Source organism: Merops nubicus, unplaced genomic scaffold (assembly GCF_000691845.1).
Source record: "Merops nubicus isolate BGI_N331 unplaced genomic scaffold, ASM69184v1 scaffold450, whole genome shotgun sequence".
Lineage (NCBI taxonomy): Eukaryota > Metazoa > Chordata > Aves > Coraciiformes > Meropidae > Merops > Merops nubicus.
In genome coordinates, this window is record NW_008580711.1 from 59,438 (window position 1) to 79,218 (window position 19,781).

General features: G+C 40.4%; 1 protein-coding gene across 1 annotated transcript; it reads left to right on the top strand.

Moving 5' to 3' along the window:
• The first annotated feature begins 252 nt into the window (after nt 1–252).
• SERPINE3 (serpin peptidase inhibitor, clade E (nexin, plasminogen activator inhibitor type 1), member 3) lies at nt 253–18,427 on the top strand. The gene is made up of 8 exons (XM_008935128.1): nt 253–511; nt 4,181–4,398; nt 5,643–5,892; nt 10,913–11,111; nt 11,676–11,776; nt 14,351–14,437; nt 15,894–15,977; nt 18,405–18,427. The coding sequence occupies exons 1-8, from the start codon at nt 253–255 to the stop codon at nt 18,425–18,427; spliced, it is 1,221 nt and encodes a 406-aa protein (XP_008933376.1).
• The last annotated feature ends 1,354 nt before the right edge of the window (nt 18,428–19,781 follow it).

Below are 19,781 nucleotides of genomic sequence, written 5' to 3' on the forward strand. Positions count from 1 at the left end.
AGAATGCTATTCCCATACATATCCTGTAGGGATATTCTGGAAACCTCAGTTCTCTCTACATCTGGGATTGTTTTTTATGACAATAGCCACTGGGTAGATGTGGACTAGTATTCTACCAGTGATCATTACTATTGTACTGATGAGAACTGATGGAAAGAGAAATTTCCTGCCAGCCTATTGCTTTTCTAAACATATCTTTATTATTAATTGCAGGTATGATTACCTGGTAGAGAGCATTCCCAGCTCGCCTTCATGTCACCCATTTTCTTCTCTACATTTATCCTGTCTGCTTGCTGCTTAACCAAAGGAAACTGCATCTCCTCTGATGAGCTGAAAGAGCTGAAGACTCAATTTGCCATCAACCTGTACCAGCATGTATGTGAAGCAGAGAACAGAACCAATCTGGTAGTCTCTCCAGCAAGTGTGGCAATTGCTTTGGAGCTGCTGCAGTTTGGAGCTCAAGGAAATACCTTTAAGGAGCTGCAGGATGCCCTAGGATACAATATTCATGGTAATGTACTGCTTTAAAAAAAGTACTTCTTGTCTTATGTTTTGTAATAAATTCAGAGCTTTACTAAGGAGATATCAGTTGCACACATCATAGTAAACTTCTGTCTCCTGCAAGATGCAGCTCAGGAGTGTTTTCTCCATCTTTGATAGCCAGGTATCAGCTGGACAAAGGAAACTCAGAGGAGTATTTGACACACATTATTAATACTCTTTCTTCTTGATCAGTGCTTTTCCTTCTACTGCACCAAAGTGCAACTACATCTAGAAAAGCTGCTTCCATGAACAGCAGAATTGCTCCTGGTTTCCTAGAGGTTTATTGTGTCCTGGCCTCTGCAAGGAGGTGGTAGGCAGAGGACAGTCGTTTTCTCCCATAGCCCACTGACAAATTTTAATGAAACCTTTAGAAATTGAATTGTCTTGAAGACTTTGCACCTTTTTCTAATGTTATAACAGCTGGCCAAAAAATTGAAAAGTTATTAGAAGGAGACTGGCAGAGAAATAAGTGCAGTGAGAGAAGGATGGTGCAATTGTAGCTTTCCCTTAAAGCAAGCTAGAAGGAAAACTCACTGGGAATCTGGAAGGGAGATGGAAAAGGCAGATGTCTTAAAATCTAACATTGTTTGCTTAGGGATGCTGTTTTCATTTTAGCTGTGGATTATCCTGCCATCTCACATCATATGTGAAAAGCTATTTTACATTATGGGCACAATGTTTATGGAAAGCAGGAGATTGCCTCATCTTCAAAATGTGCAGCTTGCATACAAGACTAATGCACAGAGGTGGCACTGCCATTGCTCAGCATAAAATCTACTTTTGGTGTATGAAGACTGAAGATAAAACCTACAGTAATTTATCCATCTTATGCCAGAAATTGCCTCAGTCACCATCAGTGTTCTGTATAGCAGAGATATTCAAAACCCACAGCAGTGAGAGCTGACTCTGGGTGATGTACACAGATAGAGTTGCAGGCACTGACACAAGGACAGGACATCTATGTTATAAGCAGCTGAAATACTTCATCTAAGAGTCCTGTTTCTGTAAATTCAGCAGGGTAATTTTGATCATTAACTCATCCAAGGATTATATCTGTCTTGACACTTCAGGTCATTAGGGGTTATTAAGAAAGAATGGCAAGAATAATGTTGCCCAGTGAAGTTCAGAGAAGGATGCTGGCACAAAATATAACAAAGAGAAGTGGAGAGGATGTGCTGCCTTGCTCCTCACGTGGCACATCACCTCCAGCAGACATCTCCTCTCCATTTTAGTTGTCTGTGCCACTAACCACATGAGCTTTGGTTTTCAGTGCTATTAATGCATGAAGGTGAAAATAAAGTAGGATGGAAACTATTCCCATTGGTTATAAGAGCACGTTTCCAGTGACAGAGAAGGAAACCACTAACTCAAATGGTTTAAATCAAAAAAATAAATACTTAGATTAAATTTCCTATCAGATGAGTAAAACTAAATCACACATGTACACGTCTGATGGAATTCCTTGATTCCATTAGATGTTTGCATTCATGTTTTGTTGGTCTGTCTCAAACAACAATGAGGGATGTGGTTAAAACCTCAGCAGGCTGCAAACAATGAAAACATTGATGGTTCATTCACTATTCACGGAGAATCCGCTCTTACATGCACTTGTAATCTCCTTTTAAGGTTTGGAAGATTTGTTCACCTTTATTCTGGTACTAAGAAAAACAATGTATAAAGGGATGTCTCTCTAGACAGCACAAAAAAAAAATGACATGCTTTAAAATGCTTTCTCCTTGCTGTTTTATTCCCTCAATGGTAGAATATTTAAAAGCAATTTTGAACTCTTTTCCAAGTAAGAATTCAGGACTTTGGTTAGCTAAGCACTTTGATGGGACTGAGGTTCCAAACTCAGGATACCACACCTCATGCTAACATCTGCTTCCAGTTTACTGTCTTTGATTGCTCACATCCTCCAGAGAGCTTGCCAAATGCTCCTGCACTAATGCAAAACACACAAAAAAGCACTTTACACCTCAGACCGTGTGAGTTTTCTTGACATATGTTGAAGGAGTTCAGTAGTTTATCCCTTAAAGAGTAATAGATCTAAATGTTAATCCCAAAATTCCCTTAGGTGATTTGTCTTCCTGCAGGTAATAAAAGGAGCACTGTTAGGTCAGAAGACATACACTGGATTCTTGGGTGGTAGAAATCAGTAGATGTGAAACTCCTCTTTCAGAATCACAGAACCCTTTAGGTTGGAAGAGGTTTGTAAGATCAGGGCCAACCATCAAGAACCTGCACCAATGCAGTAGAAGTCCCCTGATGAGATCAGGGACCTGGCTGGCAGCTGGAGGCTCACAGCAATCCTGTCCTTGAGCTGATCCTCAGCCTGGGATGAGTCCAGGGGGGATGGATCTTTCCCCAGCTAGCCCCCCCAGACTGCCCATGTCCCAGGTGGAAGCCCAGCATGACCTCCCTCCAACACTGCCTTAGGTATCTGGAGAAACTGGGTGACACTTGCCTTTGTGTAAAGTCCCCCTGGAGTCAAAACCAAGATTTCCAGCTGGGAATGTTACAAAGCTTGTAACAGCAAGCCCAGCCATGTCCATGTGGAGCTGGACACCTCAGGGCTGCCCAGGGCACCCTAGGATTGCAGCCAAGATTTCCAGCCAGGGCTGTAACAGCAAGCCCAGCATGTCCATGTGGAGCTGGACACCTTGGGGCTGCCCAGGGCACCCTAGGATTGCAGGCCAGGGCAGAGGAGCACCTGAGGTGTGTACAGCACCCCAGAGAAGCAAGGGGTACCCTACAGACACCTCCTGGAGATGGTGGATGGCAATTTGTTGCTCAGGTTTCACACAGAAATTGGGACATCCATTGCTGCTTCCCCTGGGAAAGTAGAGAGATCCTGGAGGCCCTGCAGAGCCAAGAGATACTGATGTCTTGCTGAAGAAGAGTAAGCTCCAGACATTTCACAGTTCTCAGGGGGAGCTTATTTATGGGAGGAGGAACCTGCTGAAAACATTTTAAAGGCAAGTCACAATCTCAACAAGATTTTTAATGGCTGGATGTAAGTCTCCCCCAGAGCACAGCAAGAGGTATCTGAAAGGGTTTGAACTGTGAACAGGAGAAGACACAGCCCACCAATATTGTTCAGACTGGGTGCAAGTCCCAGGCCTTGGAAGGTGACCTCAGTGTGAACCTTTCCATCACAAACCATGAGCTCCCCAGGAACAGGAAATTGGGGTCATATTTGGCTATTTTCATTAGCAGACAACAAATTAGAGAATACATTACTGACTTCTTGAGTGACACTGAGCTCAAGCTTTTGACAAGGGCAAAATTCTACATTTAAAAGGAATAATCAGCCATTCAAATCAGGGAATAATAAGACAAAGAATATTTTTTTAGGAAAGGGTCTGAGGGGTCTTAGGAATTAAAAAGAAGAATATTGAAATAGGAAATATAGTTGTACTTCAGAAAAAGCAGACACTGTTGTGGGTTGTATTCTTCCTGTGCCTGGTGCATCATGACCTTTGACAGGAATACCCATAAAGGCAAAAGTGCTTCAGTTGTTACAAAGCTTTAACTTCCAGAGGAGACTGGAGGGAAGAGATGGGAGCCCTGGTGCAACCTCTGCTGCTCTTGCCTTCAGGGTGGTAACTGCAGTTTCTCCCTCTCTCCTGCCTGGCAGATGAAGGTGTGCAGGACCTCTGGCAGGTGGCAGATGAAGGAGAGACCAACTCCAGCCAAGGCCCAGTGGTTCAGCTGACGTGCTCCCTCTTCGTGGACGCCGGCGTGCAGCTCTCGCCCGTTTTTGCTGCTCATGCTGTGCGTTGGGCCAACAGCACCCTGCAGCCAGCCAACCTCACTCAGCCCAACAGAACCACAGCCCAAGAGCAAACCCCCGAGGTAACCTGACAGCTCGTGAGAGTGATTGCACATGGATAAAGTGCAAAATAAGAGTAATTAGAGAGCCTGCATTTAGCCAAGCATAAAGCTTTTTGCCATGCTGTGTGTTGTTCAAATCAAGGCTGAGAGCTGGGAAATCTCACCCTTGTGCTGATGCTCATTTCTAATGTGAGGAAAGAGCTGGAATAGGTCTGAATATGAGTGTAAGTAAGTTTGTAGTATCAAGGTGGTAACCCCTTGGCCTTGTTCCCCTCGTTTTTAAAATGGCAATCCTTTGTAGTGTTCTCAGTTTTAATGAGGAGCAGCCAAATTCCCCAGGGACTGAGCTCACTGCCTTGAATGCTTCCATGCTGCTGTGGGGAACATGCAGGGCTGGTGAGCTCAGCAGTCAGGCTCTGAGCTTAAGAAGTCAAAATGGGAAATAAAATGAACTTGCTTTCTACACAAGCAAGAAAAGTAATGAAATTAAATTCTGCGTTAATGAAAAAATAACTGGACAAGTAAGTCCTTAGAAGCAGCAGATCAAATCAATCCCCAATTTGCCCCATTGACTTAAGTTACTTGATTGTTGATTGGGCCATCAACATGTAAAGTGATGTTAAACACACAGAGTAAAGCTGCTATTGGGAGAAAAAATACCTCCTGCTCAAATGAACTGTAATAAGTGATCCAGCTTCATGACAGAAAAGCATTGTTCTAGAAGCATGGGAGTTCATACTGGGGTCCTTCTATGAGTATCAGTGAATTGAAAGTGGATCCCATTTTCAAAAATCTTTGAGATACTCAAAGCAAGATCAGTCGAAGTGCCAGTTAAACAAGAGAGAGGGAGGATTAGGATATGAGCTTAAGTTGACTTAGTTATTTCATAAAGCAATCTGTAAGCATGAATCAGTTTCATGAGGGATTTCTGGCACCAAAGATGAACCCCTGCAAGATACATGTGGGCACATTTAGAGCCAGAAGAGCAGTTAGAGCCAGAGCATGGTGCTAAGCAGTGGGCTGCTGCCATCCATGCTGTCTGGTGAGCAGCTGAGCCCTGGTACACCCTTGGCCCTCAGTGTTGACTGATTTGAGCTTGGCTCAGGGGACAGCATGTACCAACAGGCAACCCCAATCCAGTCCATGTGTAAATGGGGAGGGGAAGGCAGAGAGCTTAGCAGTGCTTTATAAGTTGTGCCTCTTGCCCTTGGGGCTGGAGAGTGGTCCCAGCTTGCTTTCTTTACCCACACCAACCAGGTCTTTAGGCCTGGGGGAGTAGGATGGCTTGTGTCCCCTCCCCACCTCTCTTCCATGCAGATGGGGACGTGCATGGCATGCCACTGGAGAGCGCTGGGTCACCACCTGGCCAGGTCACCCTGGTGAGCACCATGTCCTTCAAAAGCACGTGGCAGAAGAAGTTTTCCTTCCTGGATACCCAGATGTTGCCTTTTACCACAGCAGAGGGCTCCACCCTGAAGGTGCCCACGATGCATCACACGGCCGAAGTCAACTACGGTATAGTACATGGACAGGTTTACTCCTTTCATTTCCACAGCTACCACACCAAGATGTCTTATTGGAGAAGTCTCAGAAGAAACCCCATCAAAAGAAGAGGCCACCTGGGTGACTCAATTGACACCTTATACTGCCAGGCAATCCCAAATCAGATCCAGAGTTTGAAATGGTTTCTAAAATATCTACCATCCACACCCCCTCCCACAGACCAGCAGCTCCCAGCACTGCATAACAAACTCAGCAGCTATAGCAAACAACCAAAAGGCACCAAGAGAACGTGTCAGGAGAAGGAAAGAGGAGAGACTGGAGGAATCTTGGTATACAAAGTCTGTTGCAGTAGTGGGGAGCTTGTTAAATAGAGCTGCCTGGGAAGAGAGGACCCTAGGAAGTACATCTGGTCCTATGACAGAGCAGCACTTAAGAGTGTAACAAGATCAAGCTCCTACCAATTTGATTTGTGGGGTGGGTAAGAAATTCCAGGCCCTTCAGCCTGGTCACTGTTGGTCCCTTGAGTGTGTGAGCACCAGAGGGAGGACAATATCACCAGGAGCACCAGCACTGCACACACACCCCTCCTGTCACAGGCTTTCTCCAAGGCTTTGGGATAAAACTGTCAATCTTCAGTGCCAAATTCTGCAACAAAGGGGAGACAATTTTTTATGACCCTTATACCCAATCAGTGGATGCCTTCATCATGGGCTTAAAACAGCATAAATACAAATAAAACACTTATTTGTATATTATATGAATATAGTGTATGCTCCTTTCAAAGGCCTGGAGTATGTGGGTTACTTACAGAAGGATTTAGGCTTCATTTTCTACCACCAGGAATAAATTCTTCCATTTATCTCTACAATCTCTTTCAAAATATAAAAAGCACGTTTCCTTTCTACCCTGAATTTCAAAACGGCACCTGGGTAAAATCCTTCTTAATTTCAAGCCTCATTTTTTCCAAGATCAATTCATATCTCTTTGTATCATGCCAGCTTTGTCCTTTAAGTTAAATAGCTTCTCTCCAGCTTAGATATTTACTGTCAAATGTATTTGCCAGTCACCAAGCTGCCTCTCAATTTTCTGTTAGCTAAGCTGAAGATGCCAGGCTCTTCTAATCTATTTAAATAAAAATTAACATTCAGTTCTCTGCTAGTCCTTTTCTGCACTTTTCCAATTTAAATGAATCTCTTTTAAAAACAGGTGACCAGGAATGTACAGAATACTTTTCATGAAGTTATATCATAAAATGGTCTTAGTATTTCTATGACTTGCTGAAAGTACCTTGTGCAGTGCTCTGCAGATTCAGCTCAGGGTGGTTACTCAAGGTTGACTCCATCTGGGCGTTTTTTCTTTGTCCATCTTCTTCCACCTGATGAGTCCCAGGTATATCAAGGGGAAGAAAATCTCCACAGGCACATACTTTTTTTTTGTGGCTTTGAGCCATCATTTGATTTCCACCACTCCAGTCATCACAGTAACCTCACTGTCTTTGGGGAAAATCTTGAGTGTTGGCAATACTTTGGATGGCCACTGGTAACCTCCTTCCAGCCCTGGAGCACCCCTTTTAACTTGGCTTGTTGTAGTTTCCCTTTCAAGGGGCTGCTCTTTGCCTTTCATTTCTTGCTCTAAGTGTTGTCACTTCTAACTGTAAATAGTGCCAGAGTGAAACTATGTTTAATATTTTACTTAAAACTAGCTGGCTGGATCTCTGCCTTTTTAGCAAATTAGTTAGCAAGTCAGAAGAGTTTATAGATTTGTTTGCTAGGGTCCACCTGATGGTGCAATTTATCTCACTTTCTGTATGCCTCTGTTATTTGATTATTCTTTCCTCCAGAGTATGTTCTAAAACTTCCCAATGACCTAAAATTTCCCAGAACACTTTTCCATTATGAATATACTCCCATTTTCCAGTCATGGGACACAACTAAATCCATAAGGTCTATTAAAAATCTTTGCTGCCACGTGTGTGTGGCACATCCAAATTATTTTCATACTCTGGAGTGGTGATAATCCAGGCAGCAAATTATTATTTGTGTCTCCCAAGTAGTTCAAACTTTGTTTCTGTCTCTGGTGTTATAGTGCCTCCTGTTCTTTCCTTATTTCCTTTAGGAACCTCACCACTGTCCTTTGCTTTATCATCAGATTATTCCTTGTCTATCAGTTCCAGTTAATTGGGATGAATCTAAAAAGAAAAAAGTTCACAGTCTTCAGCAGCACCATTCTTCCTTCTGTTTTCTCTTGTTTATATGACTCAATAATTTTCCTTTTCTGTGCAACAGTCACATCAGGCAGGCAGTAGACCACAGAGACTCAGGCATGCAGAGTTCCCCTTTCCAAAGCCCTACACCTTGTCATTTGTATTGTTGAGCAAGAAAAGCTACAACACCAACTTGTGGTCTTTCAGCTCCCTTATTTTGTACCACTGGCTCACTGCAGGGTCTTTGCTACTTGTGAAACCTGGAATAGCATTTCCCTTTGCTGCTTCAGGAGTTATTCAGTCAAATAAACAAGTTTCTTGGGACTAAAACACACCTATTATCTCAGGAAGAGACTTTGTCTCCAGACTTTTAGTAGAGTGAGACAAAGAAATGAGAGATCTAAAATGCCCAGTGTCTAAAATGACAAGTGGACATCCTGGGAAAAGACCTGAGATCAGAAATTCAGCAGCTGAGCTGCAAACCCAACATATATTTGCACCTGAGCCCTTGCAAGCTTGATGAGAAATTGTCAGTTGTGCTCCTCTGACCATTTGCCTAAACACAAGAACTTCATCCTAGAGTCCTTAGGTAGGTAGCTGAATCATTAAATATTTACACAAAACCCAAAAGTTCACCAAAATACTGGAATTACTTTTTCATTCGGTCTGAAATACATGAGTCACTCAACTGGAGAGACTTTTGAGAAGAGTTGAAATGAGAGGGATCATTTAGAGTTTGCTGATTGTCAGATTTGACAGGGCAAATTCAGTCTTTGTCACTAGAAGGGCTAGAAACTTTTCTAACAAATCAGTTTGAAATTAATACAAAACACAGGACTACTACAGCAAAACAGAGGCATGAGATAACCTTCCTTCATTATCAACTTACAGCAGCTCTTTACCACCAGGATAAAAACAGAGTGAGAAAGATTAGCTGTGGCCTGTTGTTGACCTCAGTATTTACAACATTTTTTTATCCTTTTAACATGCCCATATGCAGCACAAATCAGCCCAGGAATAATTAACACTGCTCCAAGAAAACGTCAACATTACTATTTACACAAGCCTTATAAACACTGCAGCTAATTTACATCTTCATTTTTCCAAGCTATTTGTTAACTGTATTTGAGCACTGATTTAGCATATATATATAATTCTTATGGGATGCTCAAAAGCAGTTCAGATGATGAGAGCTAAACATTCTCACTCCATAATCTCAAGTCTTTGATTTGCTTTCTAATTAACAAGTAAGATCTGTGTAATCTTTGGGCACAACATGCTGACTTCAAAATATCAGCATGCCCACAGAGGAAACCACTATGCCCAGTGCACTACCAGTGTAAATCTTTTCTCCTTGCCCATTACAAACCAGAAGGTCTTTTCTTGGCAAAGTGATCCTTGTGCTGGGAGGTGTTTTCAGCCATGCAGTTCCCTCCCCACGTTGCATGGAGGTAGGGCTGATCTCAGAGCTTAAAACTTAATCTAGCAGAATAATCAACACTTAATGAGTCATAGAATCATAGAATCCTTTAGGTTGGAAGAGAACTTTAAGATCAAGTCCAACCATTGAGCCATTAGGGCTCTAAAGTCCTCTGCTAAAACAGATCAGAGTCCTATCTCATCCAGATCTGCAAAACTAACACGTTTTACACTCAACATTTGGGACATCCTATTGCTGCTTATTTATTGGCAAATATTTAGGTGTTATTCTGTCATTTATATATTTTTTTTATATATATTTATATTCTGTGATTTACAATCACTGCTTCAAAAAGCTGAAGTATCTGCCCTTGAAGATAGAGCTCCTACAGCTTGGTGAAGAGGGATTAGATGAAGTATTTTAGATGACCTGAAGCAATGGCAATGCTAAATCATTTGCTTGCAACATGTCTTTAACTCCTGGCCTGCTAAATGTTGCTGAGTGTTTCTGAAATGCTATTTCTTTAGATGAAAAAAATGAAGAAAGTGAAATTGTGATAATTGAATCTGTTCTGCTGTTTAACAAAGTCCATTAGAAATGCCTGGACTAATTGTTCATTGAAATATGGCATTAAAATGGTACTTTTAAATGGCTGTTACAAATTGTTGTATAAGTAATTACATGGTCAGAAGCCCACCAGCTCTTACTTTTGAGGCTAGTTTCTACAACCTTCATCTAATTTTGATACCTTTTAGGCCTAGATTTTCAAACATAAGAAATGTGGTGCTTTAATAAGCATAAGCCTAACTACTTTATTGTTTAATGTACCTATTTGTTTCTTGAAATAAGGTTAAAATTGATTTTTAAAGGTAGTAAATAGAGAAACATGAGGCAAAGTAGATTTCAATTAATTCAATAGGGCACTCTTTTTTGGGGGGGGGAGGGTTAATTTCTCTCAGTAGTGACTTTTTTATCAGAAAATGGTAAGCTTATTCAAAGAACAAGCATTGCAGGAACAGTCACCATAAAGTTACTGTCATTGCCTCTGTGATGTCTTTTAAACTCTGAGAAAGGAGAACAGCTACTACTGTAAGAAAGTAATAAAACATCCATGCTCTGTTCAGACAGTGCTTCAGGTACTATCACTGTAATTGGCATTTTTCTGCCAAGATACATGCAGATTAATTGATTTATTTGTTTGTTTTGGCACAATCAGCTCTGTTAGAGGAGCTACTGTTGTGAGTTAAGAGCAACCTGAGCTGGCTCCAAAAGCCCATGGATTAGAGAGAACCTTTTATATTCTGTCATTAGGCTTCTGAACTGCCTGTTGACCCAGGCTTTTGTTGTGGGTTTTGGGTTTTTTCCCCCACTTGAGCAATGAAATAAGATGTATATTTGCCTACCCACAGGCCAGTTCCAAACTGCAGCTCTGGAGAGTTTCAGTGTGGTTGAGTTACCCTACCTAGGTGAGAAACTCAGCATGTTCCTGCTGCTTCCCAGCCACAAAAGGACACCTTTGGCCCAGATTGAGTCTCACCTTTCTGCCAAAACCATAACCCTCTGGGCCAACAGCTTAAAGAGAACAAAGATGGACATTTTTCTACCTAGGTAAGCAACATTAACACACCAAGATATTTTCAGTACTGCAGTTGTCAGAGTTCTGTGTGACACAAGCAACGTGTGAGGCCAAACCAAATGAGATGCTTTCAGTTTTGTTATTCATCACATGATCAGAAAAGCTCTAATATTTCTTAAGCCATGAAGAGGTGAGCTGGGAAGGCCAAAAGTTTCTCATATGCTCTGTATTGTTTTAAAAAAAACAAGTGTTTTAGTTGATCCTGCAGCTTTTACTTAAAATTTGTATGGGGTACAAGAATCCTGTAAGGATCCAAGAGAGAAATTTGGGGAAATGCAGAGTTCATGTGTCAAGAAGACTGAGAGGTGGTCTGATTGCAGGAGATGGAGGCAAGGGATTCTTTCTGCTAGTATCTTCAGAGGAAGATGAGTTGCTTTTCTGCAAAGTACACTTTAATCAGACAGAACACATTGGACTTGTACAGAAATAGATGGATGAAATGCAAAGGCTTGAAATAAATTGCATCTGTTCTACCTTTTTAGCTCTATGAAACTACAAATCCAGCATTTAAAGGAGATCTATCTTATTAATTTCAGGTTCAGTATTCAAAGCCTTTTTGACCTAAAGACAGTTTTTTATGCCTTGGGAATTAGAGATGCATTTGACCCCAACACTGCTAATTTTAAAGGCATTTCAGGTAAGAGGCTTGGCTGAATAAAAATGATCATTGACCCAATGATTGTAGACTCTCACATTTGAATGATTCAGTAGACCTGGGCCTTCTAAACTCATTGTATTCTGTGAAACTCTAAAACACAGCTCACACTCAACTCTTCTACTTACTATTGTATTGTCCAATTGTATTTGGAGCTGCTGCTTGGCAGGGAAGGAGAATCTGAGAGGAACAGGGTTGGTTTGGGTCTTGGGGTTTCTTTTCCTCCTCTTTTTTAAGATCAAAACTCTCTAGGACAGCATAGGCCTGGAAAACAGTTCTTTATTCAGAAATTTAGGATACATTAGCACAACTTGCATTCCTATTCCTGTTTTTAAATAGGGATGCTGGTCCAACAAGTCTGCATTCCAGCTCCTGACACTGCAAGCCAATATTGATGTGTGTCCATGCCATGTTCTCTTGCTAATCCAGTGACCAGTGGACTAAATTATACTTTCCCTTCACTCAAATATTAGTGTTAGAGTTCACAGCTGTCTTTGTTTTGGAAGTCTGAAATTACTCTGCTCCTTGGGAAGTTTTTATTCCTACTTAAATACAAAAAGAACCCAAATTATTGGTTTTTCTTTTTCTTTTGACTACTTCTAGCAACACAAATTATTTGAGCCTTAGTCATTCTGCTCCTTGAGAAGTTTTTATTCCTACTTAATATTAAATACAAAAAGAATTCAAATTATTGTTTTTTCTTTTGATTACTTCTGGCAACACAAATTATTTGAGCCTTAGTCACTTCTCCTCATAGCAAAGACTTGAGGCAGAATCTGCCCAGATGGATGCAGAGAGCTCATGCAATTCTTGTGTGTGTGAGTGAATAAATGAAATTCCTCCCATTTGGACAAAGCTGCTTTACAGAAAACTTGCTTTCCTGAGATGAACCTCAGAAGACACATGACTGGCAATTTTTTTTTATGCTGCTTTTAAAATTGAACATAGCATTGTTCTACTGCAGTGGATGTCTCAAACTGCAAAGAGATGCATGTTAAAATTGTTACTGCCCACTATTTTGACAAATGTGTTACTTCATTTAAGACCTGGAATAGCTTCTTTATGCCTGAAAGCTTCTATTTCCCCCCCCTCTTCCCCCTCCAAAATGTGTTAAATTTATCTAGTTTAAAAAACTCTGCCTCTCCCCCATTTTGTCTTGTTTCCATCCCAGATTTTTGGCTGGACAAAATTCAGATAGAAGCATATAAAACACTTTTTTTATTATTTCCTTCTTTTCACCTATGTCAGATTTGATCCTCAGATTTAGACAAGAAAAAAACCCCTTAACCTTCCCTGTTTTCTGCCCTCCACCATCAGCTGTGGAGAAGCAGATTTGTTACACTTTCCTTGGTATGTATCTCCTTTTTCCAAGCTCCATTTTATGTGGGAGTCTCATCCTTTCTCCCTGAAGAGCAGTTTTTCTGCAATTTCCCTTCCAACAGCTCCTCAGTGCATTCATTGCCCCCACTGTGTTAATTAGTTTTTAGTCCCACCACATTCCCTTACTTTCCACCTCAACCTGGAGACCTCTCAAACTAGTAATTCCCACTCAGCATTCAGTCCACTGCTGCCCATCCAGTGGGGAAATAGTCACAAAGATGAAAGAATAAGTGAATGTGAGTAGAAAAATACCCCAACTTTGTGTTCACAGTAGTGATTCTTTCCTCAGAACTTCACTGGACCCACACTCCACATGGAAGCCCAGAGGCAGTTGGGCCTTCAGCCACACTGACTGTGACACAGGACATGTTTAGGCAGATAAGTTCAAGGCACACCAGTGTTCTAGCTTATTCCAGCTCCCTGCATATCAGGTCACACTGTTCCAGAAACAAAGTAGTCATGCTATCTCAGCTACAAGCTGTGCTAAAAATTCCTGAATATTAAGCTATCTTAGGTGTTCATGCTGCCTGTGTTTATCTCTGCTAGTCACACGTATGAAAAGTCAGGAGTTGCATCCAAATTAGAACTGATCTCTAATGTGGAAGCTAGACACAGGAAAAGCAACTGAAAGGCAGATTTATTCTGCTCTCTGTCTGAACATGTGCTGAAGGAGCCAGTGAGAGGAATTTCTGACAGATATTGTGTTCAGCATTAGTTCACAGGTAGTGAGGTGGAGAGCATGTACTTCAAATCCTTAGAATCATAGAATCTTGCAGTGAACTCCTTGAAAGCTAAACATTACCTAAAATTATATTCCTTCTACTAAGCATTAAGTATTTTGTAAGCAGTTCTATCTTAATATTTTAGATTTTTAAATTATTATTACCTTAAGCATAGACTAGAGCAGATGCCAGGCACACACCACTATTTGTCCAGCAGCACCAGGGAATGATGCAGCTACTGCTGCTCCAGTTAAAATCCAAGGGACTGGAATCCTTTGCCACAGCCAAACTTAACAGCTTTTCAGTTTCAATCATTGCATTAGTTGCCTGTCTGAAATGGATTCAGTCTTAGATTCTGCAGGAAAAAAAGGTTAAAACATTCTAAATAATAATTTTTAAAAAAGTCTTTGCTATGAATTTCATAAAATAACTGCTAATTTCTGGCATTTTGCAGAGCAAGACAGTCTTTATATTTCAGAAGCTATACACAAAGCAGAGATTGAAATAACAGAAGATGGCACGAAGGCATCAGGAGCTACAGGTAAATCAAATAAAGACTTAAGTCCCAGAAATGAGAATTAATTAATACAGAAACAACTACTAGTCTCTTTTTTTAAAAGCAAGCATGCTAGCTTTTAAACTTATGCTACCCTAAATTTAAACTTCTATATTTAACACGCTTTCATTTTACCCTTTGTAATTATCCCTTGGAACCCTTTAATTTTGGATCTCAGACTAACATGTAAAGGCTCAAGTGAAACCAGCTCTACCAGCCCAGGAAAAATCCAGTTTGAGAAAATAAACTACTTAACTTTTCTGTTGATTAAATCTGTTTGGTCAGATCATATAAGCAAAGAATGGAAAAAGGTTACTAACATTTTATTTATAGCTGCTGAACTGTTACAGAGTTTGGGTTTTTTAGATTATTTCTTTGATAGCATTGAAGGTAACGATGGGAAAGTTTTGTCCTCATGAAGATAAAGAGAGATTTGTTTCTTACATACTTCAAAAGTGTGACTTCTGTGTGCAGTAGCTTCTGCTAACAGATCATTTCCACATAAGCAGCTGGGGCTGGCTGCGTGGGAAGGTTCAGAGGGAAACCTCAGCTATGGACTACAGAATAATGACCTTCATAAGCTGAATGAGATCTCAACAGAAATCCTCCATCACAATTTACACAAAACAGGGGAACTAAAATTATTAAGCTGGACAATCACACCCTCCCCTCTTTTTTTTAATCACATGAGCCTTACCAAATAAAACCCCTGGTTTTTAGTTTCCCTTGTCTTACCTGAGTCGAGTCTTACTTGAATTCTCAGTTGAGTCTCATTGTTTTAACTGCTCATTAAAAAAATAATCCAAATCTGGAGATTTTAGTGGTTTTTTTGACAATGTATTCTTAATACTTTATAACTACAAGGAAAAATTTATTTTTTAAATAGGTATTTTAATAATAGCTGAAGCATCATAATTAAGGATGCTTTATTTAACCTCCATCAACCCACAACCAGAGAGGAGAAAGATAGGCATAAACTGAGACAGAGGATACTTAGGTTTTGTTGAGAGCTCCAACAGAGAAATTCCAAGGTGACACAGGTATTTCTCTGCTCTTGGCCTCCCATTTAGAAAAGGGACTGTACTTGTGCCTTGCTTATCTTTTTTTTAACCAGAACAGCATAGCTAGGAATTGGCTAACAGGCAAGGCAGTAGCATGGCATGACATTAACAGAGTTAGGGCTGTGATAACAACAAAAATCACACAACCTTTAAAATCCAAAGCCAGGAGGACTCACTTCAGCAACAAAACACACACAATAGTCTCACAACACTTGTTCATTCACCCAGACCAACTTCACTGATGGATAAAATAGTTGTTTTATTCTTAAAGCAGAGCAGCAACTCAAAACTCATGGTACTAAACATCAGAGTGAGGCCACTGTAGAGAAAATAGAATGAAAATGGACACTTTTACTAATCTTTTCTTTGTTGCATTGCAGCAATGGTGTTGCTAAAAAGATCTCGAGCTCCTGTTTTCAAAGCAGACCGACCCTTCACATTTTTCCTGAGGGAAGCTACCACAGGTACACGTGCTCTCTGTTTCAATAGCAAAAGCCTTCATAAGTACCACTGAAATTAGTGACAAGCTCATTGTAAACAGTGTGCTGTTCTTCAAGTCCAGGAAATTCCAACAACCGTAGGCAGAGTGGGTTTATTGTCTTAAAAGCACAAAGAATACCTTTTAATTTCTTTTAAAATAATTCATGGTAATCACAGAAATCAGGGAAGCCACATCAGCCTCTTCTATATATGTGCAGTATGTGCTCAGAAAGATTTCTATCATAGTCATAGGCACTAGAAGGACTTTACAGATCTCAAATGCCCCAGGGTTAAGGACCAACCTCTACAGGGCCATCCAAATTACCAACAGGTTGAATCAGATGGATTAATAGATGAAGAAATTAAAATAACTCTTTCCTTATAAATGAAACCTATGCATGCTTATGCAGATGGCACATACAGACTTCTGCCTGTAGGCACCAGACTCCAGGGCCTGAAACTCCCTCTATAAATACCTCAGCAGTTTCTAGGGGGATAACTCTGAAATTCTGAAGACCAATCTTTTACCTGGCTACAGCTTAGAATATGCAGCAGCAAGTTTCTCTTCCCTTTCATGTTGAAAATCAAGAATTTTGAGGAGATAGGTTTATACGTGTGGACTCTTCACTACTTAGTATCCTCATGAGATATTCTGGTTATCAAAAGCCATGGGTATTCACTGTATGTGATCAGGTAACTTAGCCCTGCAAAGAGCCTGACTTGTATCTTCACTTCTGCAAGGAACTGCAAAATAAAATAAAAAAAATAGTAATTCTATTTCTTGCAAATGAACTCCTCCAGCCCCCAAAACAAAACACTTGCAGAGCATGTCTGAGAAAGTGAAGCATTACTGTGCCCCTCTGGCTTCAGTATTAGAGTATGTCTTATTTCAGATCTCCCATCACAGAGGTTACTCCAGAATCTCTCCTAAAGGAAAACATGATATAGATTGTCAGCAAGAATAATTAAGAATTGTATTATGCACCCTTTAGCAGGTGTTTGCTCCTCTGAAGCATCAGGCCATCTCCAACAACTCTCTTTCCATTCTTAGCAGTGCAGTGAATTTGTACCTTAAGTATTTTTCTAAAATTCTTTCACAGCACTGAGTTTCTTTCATAAGTGGGGTTGCATCTGTTTAGATTTCCTGGGAACATGGGCTTCAATAAAACACTGGGGCTTGGGAAGACAACAAAGAGAATAATTTTCTTATCTGTTTCCAAGCAACACACACTGCTTTCTTAGCTGGTGAATACCTGTGTCTGTAACATTCCAATTTAAAAACCCACATCTTACATTTTGATCAAAATGCAAACACATTTTTTTTTTAAAGAGAACAGCACTATCTTGGTGAAGGTTCTGTTTTAAATACACTGGCAACTGTTACCATTCAATAAATAAAAGTGTTTTTACTTGGCAAATGAAGAATTAAGAAATAAAAGGCATCAAAAGCTGATCTATGAAACCTGAGCCACAGGTTCTTCAGGATCAAGAACAAACTGATTTGGGTGAATAAAACTGTCCAATTTACAGTATATATATTGATAGGAAAGAAATCTGATTGTAAAACAGGATTTTTATATGGAGCATAGCAAAATATATACACCTTCCACAAGCCACTCAAATTCAGAAGAACCCTTCTGTAATTTAAGCTTTTTAGTGCAAAAATTGAAACATGAAAACAGGCATTTTGTTTGTTCAGACTTAGTGACTTAAGTTGTTCAGGTATGAAGAGGAGGAAAGTAAACAAGATCCACTTTTAATATTTTATTAACCTCACTGCAGGTACTTAAAACTTATCATTCCATAAAGTTCACAATGAATCTTTACCTAGACACAAAATCTTCATTGCATCAGACTTCTAGTAAGAGCAGGAATATATTTTCCAAGAGTTGTAATAGTGTAGTTCTGCCTGAAATAATTTAAAAAGTTGGGGTATTTAAATCTGAATTTCAGATTTGAACACATTTCTTTTGAAGGACAGGCAAGGTAAGAGGAATACAAACAACTGAACCACAAATTCAGTGAATCTGAGGCAGTGATTTCATTCAAGGGGTCATAATAATACCTTCTGTAGAAACATCCAACACAAAGGAATGAATTTAGGTTGTTTTGGTCAGTTCAAGAGTGATTCTTCAGCCAATGATATGGGCAAGTTTCAGGTTTTGGCAATATTTCTGGTTTGAGCTCCCAAATATTTGGGAAAGCCCTTTTTGGTTTTAATACAGAAGTTATTCTAAGTTATTCTAAGGCAAGCATGCAGTTGATTTTCCCTTACAAGCAAGGAACTACCACAAATCTGCTAGTTCCATGCTTAATTTATGTACTGAAACTGTACTACACTTTGAAAACGTGGTCCCAAACTGAAATAATGCTCGTATTGTTTTCACTTACAGGTTCTGTACTCTTTCTAGGAAGAGTTACAAATCCTTCATAATAAACACTAAACAAGTACACTGTCTTCAGTTCCTCCTGTGGTGAGCTTTCCTTCAAGGCTACAGTACATGTATTTATTACACTGTTTTAAACAGCATCAGTTTTGCAGGAATAAGAGTGAGCAAGCCCTCCACTACCTTATCACTTCATTACTTCACTGCTGGAAAATTAGAGCTGCCTAGGAATCATCAGCACCACAAATACAGCAAAGGTAGAAAGCATACAAGCATTTTGGGGAAAAACTGAACAGATTGTGGCACCTAAATGTTTGAGAATATCAGCCAACAGCTTCTGCTTAACTACTTCATCATGGCTATAGTCAGCTTTGACTGCTGCCAAGTATGTAGGTCATCTCAAAGAAAACACCCCACAATAAAGATTTGTGATGTTATTTTTCAAGCACAAATTTATTTCCCTGTTCTGAAGTTAAAAAAAAATAAACAAAATTGAAATTCAGTCCCATGTCAGACTTGGATATAATCCAGCTGAGATAGTAAGGTAGCTAGCAAACAAAAATGCTGTGAAAACAAAATCAAGGTGAGAAGCTTTCAAAACTGATAGAAGAGGTAGGAAGCAGAAATCCCCACTCAATCTGTGACCAAACCAGGTAGTGGTAGCACCTTTTTTTAAGTGAACATGACATAGAATGGACATTCCTGAAGAACACTGAATGAGGCTAAAAGCATCTAGAAAACTGATTTTTTTCAGCATCCTGACAGAAGCAGGATTACAACTCATGGCACAAGCCTCAGCAACCCAGGCCCATGAAGACTGCAAACCACTGACTCCTGGGAAAATCAGAGGCAAGCTGCTCTCCCTGAACCAAACAAAGCTTTCCAGAAGTTAGGAGCATCTAGCACAGATGAAAGACGTGGCCAGTAAAGCATTCAGTGATATTTTGGGTCCAAGCAGCAGCACCTCCTGAGAAGCAGGGATCCACCAAGTGATTTACTACAAGATTCAGCAACTCATGGCACAAGCCTCAGCAACCCAGGCCCATGAAGACTGCAAACCACTGACTCCTGGGAAAATCAGAGGCAAGCTGCTCTCCCTGAACCAAACAAAGCTTTCCAGAAGTTAGGAGCATCTAACACAGATGAAAGACATGGCCAGTAAAGCATTCAGTGATATTTTGGGTCCAAGCAGCAGCACCTCCTGGCTATAGCTGCATTCATAAACATGAAAAACTTCTGATGCAGAAAAGCTTTGTGCAGCCTTCCTTGAAGGCTGCTGAGCCCTGGATTTACTACATAGCTTCCTCATAAAGCTGTAGGGTTTACAGCTGCTGTGGATGTGCACACAGGACATCAATTTGTTAGGCTAGTCACCAAACAGTGCAGAGCAAAGTTCTCAAG

Excerpts from the sequence above, each read along its gene's own strand:
- SERPINE3 (XM_008935128.1), top strand. The coding sequence starts at position 253 with ATGTCACCCATTTTCTTCTCTACATTTATCCTGTCTGCTTGCTGCTTA. Across the intron at positions 11,112-11,675 it reads ATGGACATTTTTCTACCTAG|GTTCAGTATTCAAAGCCTTT; the intron begins GTAAGCAACATT and ends TATTAATTTCAG. Across the intron at positions 14,438-15,893 it reads GAAGGCATCAGGAGCTACAG|CAATGGTGTTGCTAAAAAGA; the intron begins GTAAATCAAATA and ends GTTGCATTGCAG.